This window comes from Acanthopagrus latus, chromosome 8 (genome assembly GCF_904848185.1).
Source record: "Acanthopagrus latus isolate v.2019 chromosome 8, fAcaLat1.1, whole genome shotgun sequence".
NCBI classification, from domain to species: Eukaryota; Metazoa; Chordata; class Actinopteri; order Spariformes; family Sparidae; genus Acanthopagrus; species Acanthopagrus latus.
The window spans coordinates 14919529-14932905 of NC_051046.1; the positions used below are offsets into that span (position 1 = coordinate 14919529).

Consider the following 13377-nt stretch of genomic DNA (forward strand, 5'->3'; position numbering starts at 1 on the left):
CAGCCACTGCGAACTGCCCACTGTCCACTGCCCCTGCCCTATCATTCAACTCAGGGATGAGTTTGAAGTCCTGATAACCTGAGGTAAAAAAGTTTTTTTTTCGGGGTAGAGCGAGGGACAGAGAAAGCTCAAGTGAGCGGAGAGTGTGATTGAATATAAATGGGCCTGATTACGTCGTGTGTTTGTTAATGTAAGCAGCTGCGAGGTGGAGTCAGAGAATCAGTCGGTAGGAGAGAGACTGCTCCACGGGGAAATAAAGCCATCTCCAGGCTGAACTCATTTGTCCGTGCCTGTGAACTGATAGATAATTATATTAGGAGCTTTAAGTGCTCTTCTGCGATACAAGTATTACTACCATCTCCAGAGGCGCAGAACAAAGTAGGGAGGAGAGGACTCTGTGTGCTGCTACAGCTGAGATAGTCATTGCTCTGCCTCCAAATATGTGGATGCTGAAGCGTATTCAACACAAGTGGCCTTGGATAAAAAAAATTTAAAAAAATCAAATCATGGCGCAACACTATTAGTATTGGATCTGTGACACACAAATTTGATTTGACCAGAATCAATCATAAAATGATCATGAAAGTCATGGCGGCAGGCAAAATCTATCATCGCGCCAGACGGCAAACAAACACTGATAATCCATTCAACACACTTTTAATTTAGTGTGAGATTTCCTGTGTTACATGTGAAACATTACATGTACTGTAGCATATTAACATTTAAAGTTTACTTCATGTTGAATGAGGAACCAATGAATAGTTTAATATTTGTCCGGTTTCAGACACTATACACATCCAGTATACTATGTTCACGATGAGCGGACTGCTAATTGTGACACCCACATCTCAAGCCAACTGCTGTCACTACATCTGTAAACATGTCAAGGAAACAGAATTAGAGAATACTGAAAATGTAAGTGCAGTAACTCACCTGTTATACAAGGTGAATGAGTACATAATGAAAAGATGTTGTCGCCCAAACATTCAAACCTGAAGGGGTTGAAACGTACAGTTACGTGGCAACTAAGCGAGCTGGAGGTGAGGTTTTGTAAGCTTGAGTTTGCGAGGTCAAAAATGAACTTCCTGTGCACAGACATCCTCCAAAGTTCAGGGATGCACGATGACTGCTTTTGTGTGTGTGATCAGTGAATAGGTTTGTGTCATGTAGAGGCTGGAAAAATGACAGAAAGAAGGAACATTTTTTATACATGTGCCTAAAGCAACCAGTTTCTGAGTTGTAACCAGACTTTGTTAGTGTCTTAAACATTTGTTCTTACACAACTTCAAAATGTCAGTAGCTCCACATAAACCTCCAACAAAGCCATTATAGTTGGCATTTTTGTTGTTCGGTATTTAATAAAATTTCTATGAATGCAGCTGTTGTGTAATAATTAAATGCAGCTGACTGATAATGATAGCTAGCTAGAACAGTAACACTAGTTTATTTGACAGGACTTCATCACTTCATTATGTAAAGCGTGAATGATGTTATGACCGCTGTCCATATAAGATACCTTAATCAGTAACTGGGGGCCACCGTCTAATGTCTCTAATCCAACTCTGGTCATGTAATGGCGGTCATGCTACATTGATACCATAGTCCTCCAATAAATCCCATCGTCACAAAGGTCTCTTAGGTTTAGTTTGGGTGTAGCTGCTTAGCTGCACTGCATCATACAGAGGTTGTATTTCTGTTACTCAGCCAGCCCTTATTGATATGAATTGGTTCAACAAAATTGTAGAATCACGTGTCAGTAAAATGCAACACAGTTCAACAACAACTAAACCCGCTGCCTTCAGAAATGAAGATATATGAGCATAAAGTTAAATCAACGCCGTTCTCGAACAGTTTTCACCAAAGGAGGGTAGAATTTATTGCTGGACTGTTGTATTACGCTGCATTGGATTGAGCTCAGCGGACCTAATGGACTTCAAGCCGACTGTAGTCTCCAAAACACAATGAACACAGATAAATCACACTCACAAACGAGCCGACAGCCAGAATTAAATGTAAATGGAAATACTTTATTTCACTATTACACAATAACAAGCTTGGAAAGAAAAATTACAAAAAAGAGAAATGGAACAAAATGCTACAAAGCACCACATAATATAGACGACTCATAAATGTGGCAACTGAACCTTATGCTAACTGCCTTTACTCTATCTAAGGTATCATCATCATCACTGAGAATTTAGAAATCAGCAAAAAGGTTTGGACATCAAGCACAGTCATGCCAGTAATAGTAATATCTTACAGATTCATGTAGCGATGATTCGGAGTGGGGGGACGGTGATCCATACAGGTTCACTCTAAGTGGTGAGGCAGAACAAAGAGAAGTGGGTTCGAGGGAACTGCAGTCCATCATCTGTTTGGTATGACATAGGTTTGCATTTGGTATAAAGAGGAGTTGAGGAGGCAGACGCGGGTCACAGAGTATTTGCGAAACACTTTTTAATGCTTAACGTGCATGAGGTACCAGATGGGTGCGGTTCACCAGGGAGAACATACCATAAGCGCCAGAAATCAGCAGAAAGTACCTGAAGGTTCAAATTTGTCCAGTTGCCTATATTTAACAGTGTGACATTGTATGAATTATCCTGATTGGTAACCCATCTGGTTCAGCAGGCTAAAACAAATACTAACAATGCAAACACTATTTGACCCACGCCTGTGAGGAGGACAGTGAGGAGACATAGGGTGGTGTTACTTCTTTTTTTGTTTGTTTTTTACATGGAGAACACTGTACAGGTGCCTTCAGGTCTGCCACGACTAAAGGCACATGGGGTCCACTGAGCAACAGATGTGTCCATTCTAGAAATGAAGAGAAAAGAGAAGGCAGAGAAACACATGAGTGGATTATCGTCACACCTAAAGCTCAGGCAAACTCCTTTTGAAGCTCAGCAGATAATATTTTTAGGTGGCAGCGGAGCTGCAGCATACAGACTCAGCCTGGCATTTAGAATTCCTCTGGGTGTCATTTCGGCACCGACTGATCCAAGAGGCCGACTTTCTACTGAGAATACAAATAAGAATGGTCTCAGAGTCATTTCACTGTAAACTGATAAGCTCCCTGGATCACTAGTTGTGCAGGAAAACAGATCAAATCCGTGTCCATGTATATGAATTCATTTTGAATGCAAATCTTTGTTGTTGTTTTTTTTTGGAAGGTAAAGGTGTCCACAATTTGCCACAAAGTCACCAATTGCTACTACTCTTTGGCTGCTGTTAGCCTCCTCTGGCTAATTAGCTCATAGCTCAGTTAGCAGTGGAGCTGGAATACTGTTAGTTGAGTTTGACAAGAGAGGATTGTGGAAAGACTAAAGAACAATGGCTGTATTGGTGAGTTTTATTTAGTTTATGTTGAATTTGAAAAAAACACATTTTTCAACATGCTAACGAGGCATGGAGCTTGTCTTAGTTTGGTAAAAGAGACAGAATTCAGCAGGTTTTACACTTGTATTTTTCTGTTTAGTTAGGGAAAGAAATAGGAGTATTTCATTTCTTGATTTTGAGTTCATTTATAAAGATATGTAAGAGTTGACCACCTGCCAAATTCTTTTTCCTATCAAGTACAGGGCAGCATATCACCAGCAACACCTAACTGCTGTTGCTGTTAGCCAGTTAGCTTAGTAAGCCATGCAGCTAGCTGTGGGGCTGGGAGTTCAGATCACCGGGGGAGTGTTGGTGTTTATACCAGCAGAACAGGAGCTTTAGACCGAGATGGGCTGGAGCTAGCTGGTTAGCATGCTATCTTCGGTATCATTATTTCAGCAACACAATATAAACATGTCATTGTGTCACAAATGTTATTTCCTCACATTATTTTGACTTTTTAGTTATTCTTTTACTGCTTTCAACTTTTTATCACCTCTTTCCAGTACTAAGACATATTATTACACAGGACAGGGCGGGCCAAAACTAGCTGGTTAGCATGGTAACTTCAGTAGAAATCTATGCAACACAGCACAAAGACGTCTGTGATAAAACATCAACACTTTGTTTTAAACCAGGATTGTGAGTCATATTTTAAGAATATGCTTCTTTAATGTTTCTTTTTTTAATTTTGTTTCCAAAATTCAGATTATCTCATTGACATATCTCCACTACAGTACAGTAAAACAACCAAAGGAGTTATGTAGCCAGCTAAATTCCTATGCTAATTGGACAGATTTCTTCAGATGGCTATTCCTTGGGTGACACGTTGTAAATATTGCAACGTGAGTTATAGCTAGCAACAAATCAGATGAGGAGCTTGTGCCAAAAATATACTATGTTGAATGCAATATTGTGATTTACCGTTGCTAATAGAGGAAGTCATCAGCTATTTCAAGTCCGTCGTCTACAGAGCATTCCAAACCTGAGGGCAATTTAGATTGTGGATCGTGATTGCAGTTAAATAGATCATGATGTTATTCTTTTGGCCAGATCGCCCAACCCTAATGAAGACTCAGAATATTTGTTAGTTTGTCCGCCGAGATTTACTGCTATCATTTCCTGTCAGGCAGGCACAGAGAAAATATTCCATCTCAGAAACCCAGGCAAGGGAGTAAGTCTTGGTGGATTAGTCCTAAAGCTGAGGCAAACAATTTATGCTCACAATTGGTAATGAAGAGGATATTCGCCTGCATAGTTTACTTTCTCAGTGATTATTCTGTGCCACAAGACTTAAAACAAAAACTTGTGGGGAGCAGCTTCCCCCACCTGATCTACTAGAACCAATTATGTGAGTTTCTCTCAGCTTTCCATATAAATTATCTGAGGCTCTATACATTGTGCATACTGTGTGTCCAAACATGCCTGCTTGTTGAACACCGTGCAGAGGAGAGAGCACACGGTGTTACCCTGCTGAAGCTGAGCCAGAGGCCTGGAGATGAGGGGTGAACAGATGTTTTCTTAGCATGGGTCGTCTGTTAGTGCGAAGTTAACCAATTCATTTTTTGATAAAAGGAAAGGTTTTTCAATGTGAGTTGGAAGTTCGATCCATCACATTCCCACATCTGTACATGAGGCTGGCTAGCTTATCTTAACATAGGGAGTCTTATAGTCACTATGACTCAAGCAATAGTGTTAATATTGTTAAAGGATGCCTGCTTTTCTGTTTTTTCCCTCTCCCTCAGTGTTTTATATATGTTCCATACAGGATACTGCATTGGACAGTGTGAGAAAATGTATGTGGTTTTTCACTATGAGCATAATATTTCGGCTCTAACAAAACTATGATAAAATATGCTCATCAAGAACATATATTTCATGACTAAGATGAGACGAAGACAATGTGCCAGCGTCATTAAAGTCTAATTGGATGGGAAACTCATTGCAATCTAAAGCTAGCATGCTGACTAGGTAAAATATGTGTATCAAAATGAATTTGATTTAATTTGGCATCAAAATGATTGGCTGATCAATACCATCAGACCAATAGACTCACTGCACAGCTGCACTCTAAATCAATCAACCTGTGACTTTCATCAGATTATAATGAGATTAACGGCTTCTGTTACACTAGATCAGCTGAAATGTTCAATATAATAGAGTGACTTATAAAGATTAAATTGATTAAAAGACTTGTAGTTACGGTTTTCTTAGACTAAATGAGACTAAAATGGCCAAATTGTAAGGCGACTAAAATAACCATGAATAATGACCATAAATGCCAAATGTGTTGAACTGTTGCGTTAAAAGAGGATGTGATAGAAAATCCTGTATTCTCACAAATAAGTATAAACGGGACACAGCAATCTATGATCCCTAATAACATCAAACCAGGGCATTTGAAAGCAAAAATTCTCAAATATGCCAGGCACATAATTACCACCATGTGTGATAAATACAGTCATCACTTTACAGATGTGATGAGATGCACAAAGTGCCTCTACAATGAAAAGGTTTGACCCCGGTGGAGGAGTACTCTTCTTTCTTTCTTTTTTTTTCAGACGAAGCACGAAGAATTCTTATTTTCCAAACCATCATTCTTCGGGGTCTTGTCTGCCACTGAACCCGGCGAACTGTAATTTGCTGTTTTTCGAGGCTGCTGGCGGGGCTGGCGCCTTACCTTGCACTGGCACAGGGTGCACTCGGTGCCATGTTTAATCCAGGAGGAGCCACTGAAGCGTGAGATGTTGTGCTCGTCCGTGCACGTCTTGGTGATGTCGTTGCGGATGGTGTCGGCCTGGCAGGGGTCGGTGACACAGCGGGGACAGCACTCGCCCTCGGGCACCACGGTAAACTCGCAGTCCACAGGCGGGCATGGCAGCGGCCAGCAGTCCACCTGCCCCTGCTGCAGAGGCAGAGGGAGACAATTTTGAGAAAGAGGAGAAAGAGAGAAAGTTCAAAATAATCCCTGCATACGCTCTATTGCGTTTTCCAGCTCTAAACAAGTTATTCATGCAAATACACGTATTTTTCCTGACGCTGTGTTATTTGCATGCTGGAGGGAGCGTCTGCGCTTGATGAGGGAGGGAAAAAAAAAGTTGTTAAGGTATCTTAAAAAATATAGATGAGCAGAGCAATCTTTCCACACAGTCAGCAATTTTTATTTTATTTTTTCAGAGGTAAACGCTCCAGCTTTTTAATTGACTTGTCTTAGTCTCCCTATCTCATTGTTGTTCTCATATTAATCTCACAGCAAACTTTCAGCACAGAGAGCACTTATTGGATTTCTCCTGCCGCCATTTTTTTCTGTAGGCCCAGAGGAAACAGGTCGTATATTTTCTTGGCCAACGTTGCGCGTCTGCTCATACAGTATGCTACAGCACTCTGGCCTGACCCACTTCATGCCCGCGCTGTCATCCGTGAGTGTTTCTGCGCCTCACCTAGTCGGCAAATGAAATATGAGCTCAGACTGTGTACGTTTAAACACAAAAGACGTACACGCACATAAAATAAGAGGAGGCTCGATTGCAAGTGTCCCACTGGGGATATTTGATAACACGGCAAAATCGTCTGGCTCAGCATTTTAGAAACGTTGTAGTAAATTAGGCTGGCTATGGAGCGCATGCTCACGTGGTGCTAATGCCCACTCCTTGCTTCTGTGTAGTGTGTAAACATTTGAAGTGGGAAATCCTCCCCCCCTCCACCCCTCACAGAGCTGCACTCTTTGCATGAGCCGGAGGGAGGGATTGAATGTAGCCTCAGGTATCTGTCCCACGCTGCGATAAGGGACACTGCCATCTTTGTCTGTTTATGGAGATGTGGTCTATGATCACAAAGGAGAAAGAGATTTACCATACAATCAGCTCTTTATTTGCATTCACAGAGAGCAGCGCACCGTGGAAACTTTATCAGGCTAAAACTGGAGCCGTTCTTTTTTCATTTCTTGGCAATATTTCCGAGGGTTTATTATTCAAATCTCGCTTTGCATTCAGCGTCTGTGGTACCTCGAAGTAATTTCATCTCCTTGCCTTTTTTTTCATACACAGATGTAAGGATTGACTGCACTTTAGAAAAATGCCTCCAGGAGATTAAAAGTAGTGACATTTATCTTTGCCCGGGAGTTAGCCCGCAGCGATCGTGCTCTTTCCTTTTATGCGCCTCGACCTAAAGTACAACCTATGGCTGAGGAAAATCACGCCTCTTTGATCTTCTGGCGATTTAACAAGATGGCAAATCACAAGTGGCCCATGTGCGCACATTCTGCAAAGGCCACATACTAAGTTTGCACTGATAGCCGAGGAGCCGGGCGATGGATCCACATCTTGGGCTTGGGAGAAATTTTTTGCCCATCTGCCTGCTGTCACTGTGCATTTTAGGGCCCCCCACTGAGCCCGGACAGCCACGGCTCTGCAGAGTGTAGCAGCATTCAAGGTTCATTTCATGTCCCTGTCACGCTACTGGAGCCCCTGTACGGTATCGCACAGCGGTCTCCTCCCTCACTCTTTCAAGTGCTGCTCTTCATACCGCGCGGCTCGTGGTCCTTTGCTTCATATGTAAGTCTCTGTGCATCTTTAATTGAGTCTGTTTCACATCCACGTGTGGACGTATGAAAGCATGTGTAGCCGTGGTGACAGGTGTGCGCCGACAATCTTCAACACGAGTACTTGTGTGTTTACATGTTTATGCTCCGTACATACTCATGTTCACATGCCGTACGTGTGCTCAGGAACCATGATCGGCACGCCTGCAATCTCAAACGCTTGTGTCTGTTTGTGTCAACATACATAAGCGCCGGCTGCGAGCACAGCCTCGGCGCGGGTGAAGCCGAGCGAGCCCATTTTCAGCCGACTGTGCCTCCCCGCTGCCTCTCGGCTGAGCGGTGATTTTCGAAACTCTTCTATAATGGCTCGCTGTAAGAAATCCAAAAAGGCAGCCCCCAGGTCCGGGCATCAGCACAGCATTACAATGGCGTGGAGGGGAGGGAGGAAATGGCATTGCTGTGACTACTCAGACCATAAATCTGTCAGACTAGAGCCGACTTACATTAGCTCAGAGTACGGCTGATCTTTAAAAGCTACAAGAAGAGGGGGACAAAAGAAAAAAGTTGTAAAGTGCTTTTCTGTGATCCACAGTGAAGATGATTTGTGAGCCACTGAACAGAAGGAGCGACACTTGTGTGGGTGTTCGGCACAGCTGAGTGTGAGCGAGGCAGGACAGTGGGGTAGAATGTAAAGCATGACATTTGCATGTCGTATGCATACGAGTATGTGTTGAGAGAGGGGGGGCATCGCAGGCAGGATTTATTGTTTCTGTCAGGTTTACTGGGAAACACTTATGAAAAGCTTCCCCGTCGTGTGAGCGGCACCACCGCGCAAACCTTGGAAAAGGTCGACGTGCACGGGAAACGCGCTCACGTCCCACTGTGAGAGATTCATGTGGGCGAACGCGGTGTTATTTTGTTTTGTGTGAGGAATAGGTTGACGCTCGATGCCACTAAAAACACACATGCTGCAAAATACTCATCAATCAACACAAGTGCACACTCTCAGATGATACACAGCGATGCACCCTCCCACACTGGAGGTGCACACATGCTTACATTTTCTCCTGTTCTCTTAACCTTGGAAGTGTCCTTCAGTTAAAAAAAAAAGTATGATTCCATCATAGCAGACAACAGTGCAGAGGGTCCTTTGAATTCTTTAAAATCTCACTAATCACTCACTCCCTTTTCTTCTGCCATGAGATGAAAAGCAATCTTCATTTTCTCCTCTCTACAACCTTCCTATTCACCTCTTAATAACACCCCTCTCTTTTGGCACAAAACTTCTCTCCTTGACTTATCTGCGTGGAGCACATCTCTCATTCATGAGCATTTCCATGGAGACGGGAGTGTGTGTTCCATCTCTTGTGTGGGCACAGCGGCACAGGAATGAATGCATGTTGTTTTACTCTCACCATAACTGGCTCCGGATGAAAGCGTCGTCTAAATTCCTGCGATCTAAGTTTTCGTTACTCGTGTATATACGTATCCGTCCCCACTCACCAGGCACTGGCACTGCTGGCAGTTCTCCACCCACGTGTCCCCGCTGCCGTAGGTGAGCAGGCCGCTCTGGTGCAGGCACTGGCTGCTCAGTCGGGGGTCGCACTCCGGGCAGCAGAACAGGTCGGCGTTGGGGTTGTCGCAGTCGCAGACCATCCTGCGGCACATCACCTGGCCAGCCTGAGTGGGGAGGAGCACAAACCCACATATCACATGAGCACGATTAAACATTGAACACACACATGCACGCTTAGACAAGACCATTTGTTTGATGGGATCATTAAACATGCATGTCGATAATAAATACTGTAATAACGGCTACGTATCCCATCCCTAGCAACTGTTTTGTAGCTGTGCTTTACAGTCATTCAGCCTCCGCTGATACTGTAGGCGAGATGATCCAGATTGAAATATATTTTATGAATACTGATGCACAGTGGTTCTTCAGGAGTTCCTTATTCATCACTGGGGTGTTTGAAGAAAGTGCTACTTGGCTGTCTTGTTGTCTCAGTGATTTAAGATGCCTTCCACACATGCGAGAGCTGCTGTGGGTCTGAATTCAGCTCATTACCTTTTGTCACATACTTCTCTCCACCTACTCACATCTGCCACTCTGGCATGTAACTAAGTCATAAAGGAAATAAATCCAGTGACACTTATTCCAGAAACGATACTGGGCAGAAAATTAACTGGGATGATAATCGATTGATAGATAAAACATTTCGTACAAACAAATGTTCGTTGGTGTGATGGTTTTCTTAGTCTTACGTGTTTATTAAAAAACTGAAACGGGGAGAGACAACATTATTTGCAAATGTTTACTAGGGCTGCACAAATAACTGAAATGTTGACAAATATATTATCCTATATTAAAATTGCAGAAGCTGGTATTTTTTGATGAAGGTCAAATGTGTGACAAGGTGCCCCCGATCTCATGATTCTTATTGGCAAGTTTAATCATAATGATAATGATGAATTCTGATGCTGTGACACACTTTGTGTTATCTGTTTTTTTTATTTTTAGAGTGTCACAGTTTCCCGCTGCTTAGTTTAACCAGGTCACTTTATCAAAAGGGGACTTTATTCTCAATCAGTATTTCCTGATTAAATAAAGTTTAAATAAATTATCTACACATACAGTAGAAAAAAAATCTATGTTATTATTGGTTCCAGCAAGAGACCAAGATTCAAAATAGTGCAATATATACCAAATGTAATCTTGATAAGATATGAAATTTATAAAAATTTGTGACAAATACAAATAGACATTTCAGCCTGCAGGTTATTTACTGCCCAAATATTACTTTCAGTGCTGGTTCAGTTTTATACACTGATGCCTCATTTTGGTTCTGGACCACTTCCATGTCAAGCAACAGCAGCGAGACCTAGAGATTCTGTAAATAGATTTCTCTCCTTTGCCAATTAAATCAGCGTACTTCAATTTTTTAAATGTTTTAGAAATTAGCAACCCTGCTGAGATATGCACTGATGCGGAGAGCCCCACCCATCTGCCGCTCCAAGCCGATCGAAACAATGAAACCATTTGCATATTGCGAGACCTCAGTCCGGACACATCCCCTGTCTTTGTCTTCTCTGTGATGTTTGACCTTGGTTTCACCCCCATCAGCTCTCCATCTCATATCCAGCTGTGTCCGCCCACCTCTAAAACAATAACATGTTTACTCCTTTGCTCCCCCAACCACTCAATACAACTAATTTTGACAGGCAGCTCCTCAATCTCTCAAATCAATTAATATGACTCATTTAATTAGGGAGCCATTTCTGCCCTGGTCCTTTGTAATCAAATGAATAATTTGCAGCTTGATCATTCACTACCGACACTAATCCACTATAATCACCTTCTAGTACTGCCAGACACTTGGCATTAGGTTGAGCGAAACGCCGAAATGCAGAGTATGACTGGTCCGTGACCTGATAATCACGGGGAACAAAATGTGCTTAGGATGATGGAATGAGTTTTCCGGATCAACTGTTCCCGGATGCCTTGTCACTGTGGTGTCAGAAATCAATCAAAACAACGACATCAAAAGCCTGAGTCACTCTGTCGGACCTTTAAAGATGACTGCATATAGCTCCTGCACTTTAATTAAATTGCTCGTCACAAAGGCATCACTGTCATTGTCAACAGCGCTGTCACATCAAGGTTTATTGTGCCAGTGTTTCCATCTGCACTCACATTTTGTCTCCCTCAGTGTCTACTTATCATCCCTCACATTACTTTTACAGAAGTAGAAGGGGTTTAAGATGGGGACAGTGTTTCATTTTGAAAAATTTGACTCATCTGGTGGTAACCACGTTCGTCCCTGCATCGTAACACTGACACAATCTCTTGGTCACTTTCTGATTTGTTTGTTCTCTAATGTGTTATATCAGATGACTTTAAAGGTCTGTCACATAAGAAAGGGGCAAGTTAAATTAAAGTCTTTATTGTTTTCGAGCTAGCTCACAAGCTACTAGCTAACTGTTGCTCACTGGCGCAGTAGTGAGCTAGCTTCTTCGTTTACCTAACAAAGTATGTCTTCTTTAAGTCAAGCAGGCCCACACTTGCAGAAAAGATTCACCCATCGTTTAAGTTATATATATATATATATATATATATATATATATATACACCGGTATATATTTTTATATTAGTGAATTAAGAATTTCAATAATTTCACGATGGAAAAAAACATGCATGCGGGCTGAAATTCAACCATGACGTCGGGAGATGTAGTAACGTTAAAGCAATGGTGAGTGAGAAAAACTTAAACTAACGCACTAATTAAAACCACTTTAGCTTCTAGGATAAGTGCAGTGTAAACTTCCATAGGCTTAAGCTAAAAATTTTAGCGTTGAGCTGAATTTCATGCTTTTGCTATCTCTTCTTATCAGTGGAGTCAGTTTAAAGTAAATTTAACTGTATGAATATGTGTTTTTTTTTGTTTGTTTGTTTTTTTTTTTGGCCAAAAGCAGAAAAAAGACAGGAGTAGCAGATTCCTCTGTAATTCATTAATTTTGATAAATGGGCAGCAGATTATGTTGTGTCATGTCACCTGCAGGCTCCTGGACTGAATCTACTCACAACTGTTTCACGGCAGACTTTGTGATATCAACAAATACTGCATCATGGTCCAAAGAAGCTATACAATATTGTGTCGGCTGAAACTAGTGATTAACAGTCAGGGAATCATCTGCTTGTGCTGACGTCAAAAGGCACTCTGAGGCCAAACGTTGGCTGAAATTCTTCCTTCATCCAATTGTCATGCCTTTTTTTTTTTTTAAATAGTGACGCACCAGCCATCTCATCCCTATGCCTTATTACTTTTTCAGAAACGTCCCTGATTGGTTCAAGGGGAGCTACAGGACGGAACAAGGTGACATTTGTTGCTGATTGGCCCTGTGGGAGACGCCACCATTCATGGGGAAGAACGGGTTTACCGTTGCATTGTTATTCTTTGTTTAGACTCTTGGACAGCTGAGAGAGAGTAAACAAAGAACAGTAAATTTAATCATACACCAGCTGGATGCTTGTGCAGTCAAAAAAAAAAAAGAAGAGAGACAACAGCATTGATCAACTATCTATGGCACTGGATTTTATCATATCCATCTTTCCACTCATCTCTCTATCCGTCTGTTTAATCCCATCCATCTACCTCAGCTTTGATTTTTTTCTCTGTCTGTCTGTATCTCCTCTCTTTGTCTCAGTGTCCATCTCCCGTTGTTTTCTCACCTGACAGGAGCACACCGAGCACCTATCACTGTCCAGCACCCAGATCTGCCCACTGTGCTTGACCTTGCTGTCATGGATACAGTCCCCGGTGCAGTTGTGCCCGTGGGGGCACCGGCAGTCATAGCCTCCGTCCAGGTTGAAGCACACTGTGTCGTTGGCACAGGTGTTCCTCCCCGTCTTGCATTCATTAATATCTGCAGGGAGCACAGAAAAGATGACATCATAC

General features: G+C 42.3%; 1 protein-coding gene across 1 annotated transcript in view; it reads right to left on the reverse strand.

The window, feature by feature from the left end:
- Positions 1 to 2728: 2728 nt before the first annotated feature.
- Positions 2729 to 13377, reverse strand: part of nell2a (neural EGFL like 2a) — an 86250-nt gene continuing 75601 nt past the window's right edge. Inside the window, exons 17-20 of the mRNA XM_037108242.1 lie at positions 13152 to 13345; positions 9422 to 9598; positions 6059 to 6283; positions 2729 to 2817 (exon numbers count right to left, since the gene is read on the reverse strand). Coding sequence (XP_036964137.1) covers positions 2776 to 2817; positions 6059 to 6283; positions 9422 to 9598; positions 13152 to 13345 — 638 coding nt within the window. The 3' untranslated portion in view covers positions 2729 to 2775. The remainder of the gene's footprint in view (positions 2818 to 6058; positions 6284 to 9421; positions 9599 to 13151; positions 13346 to 13377) is intronic.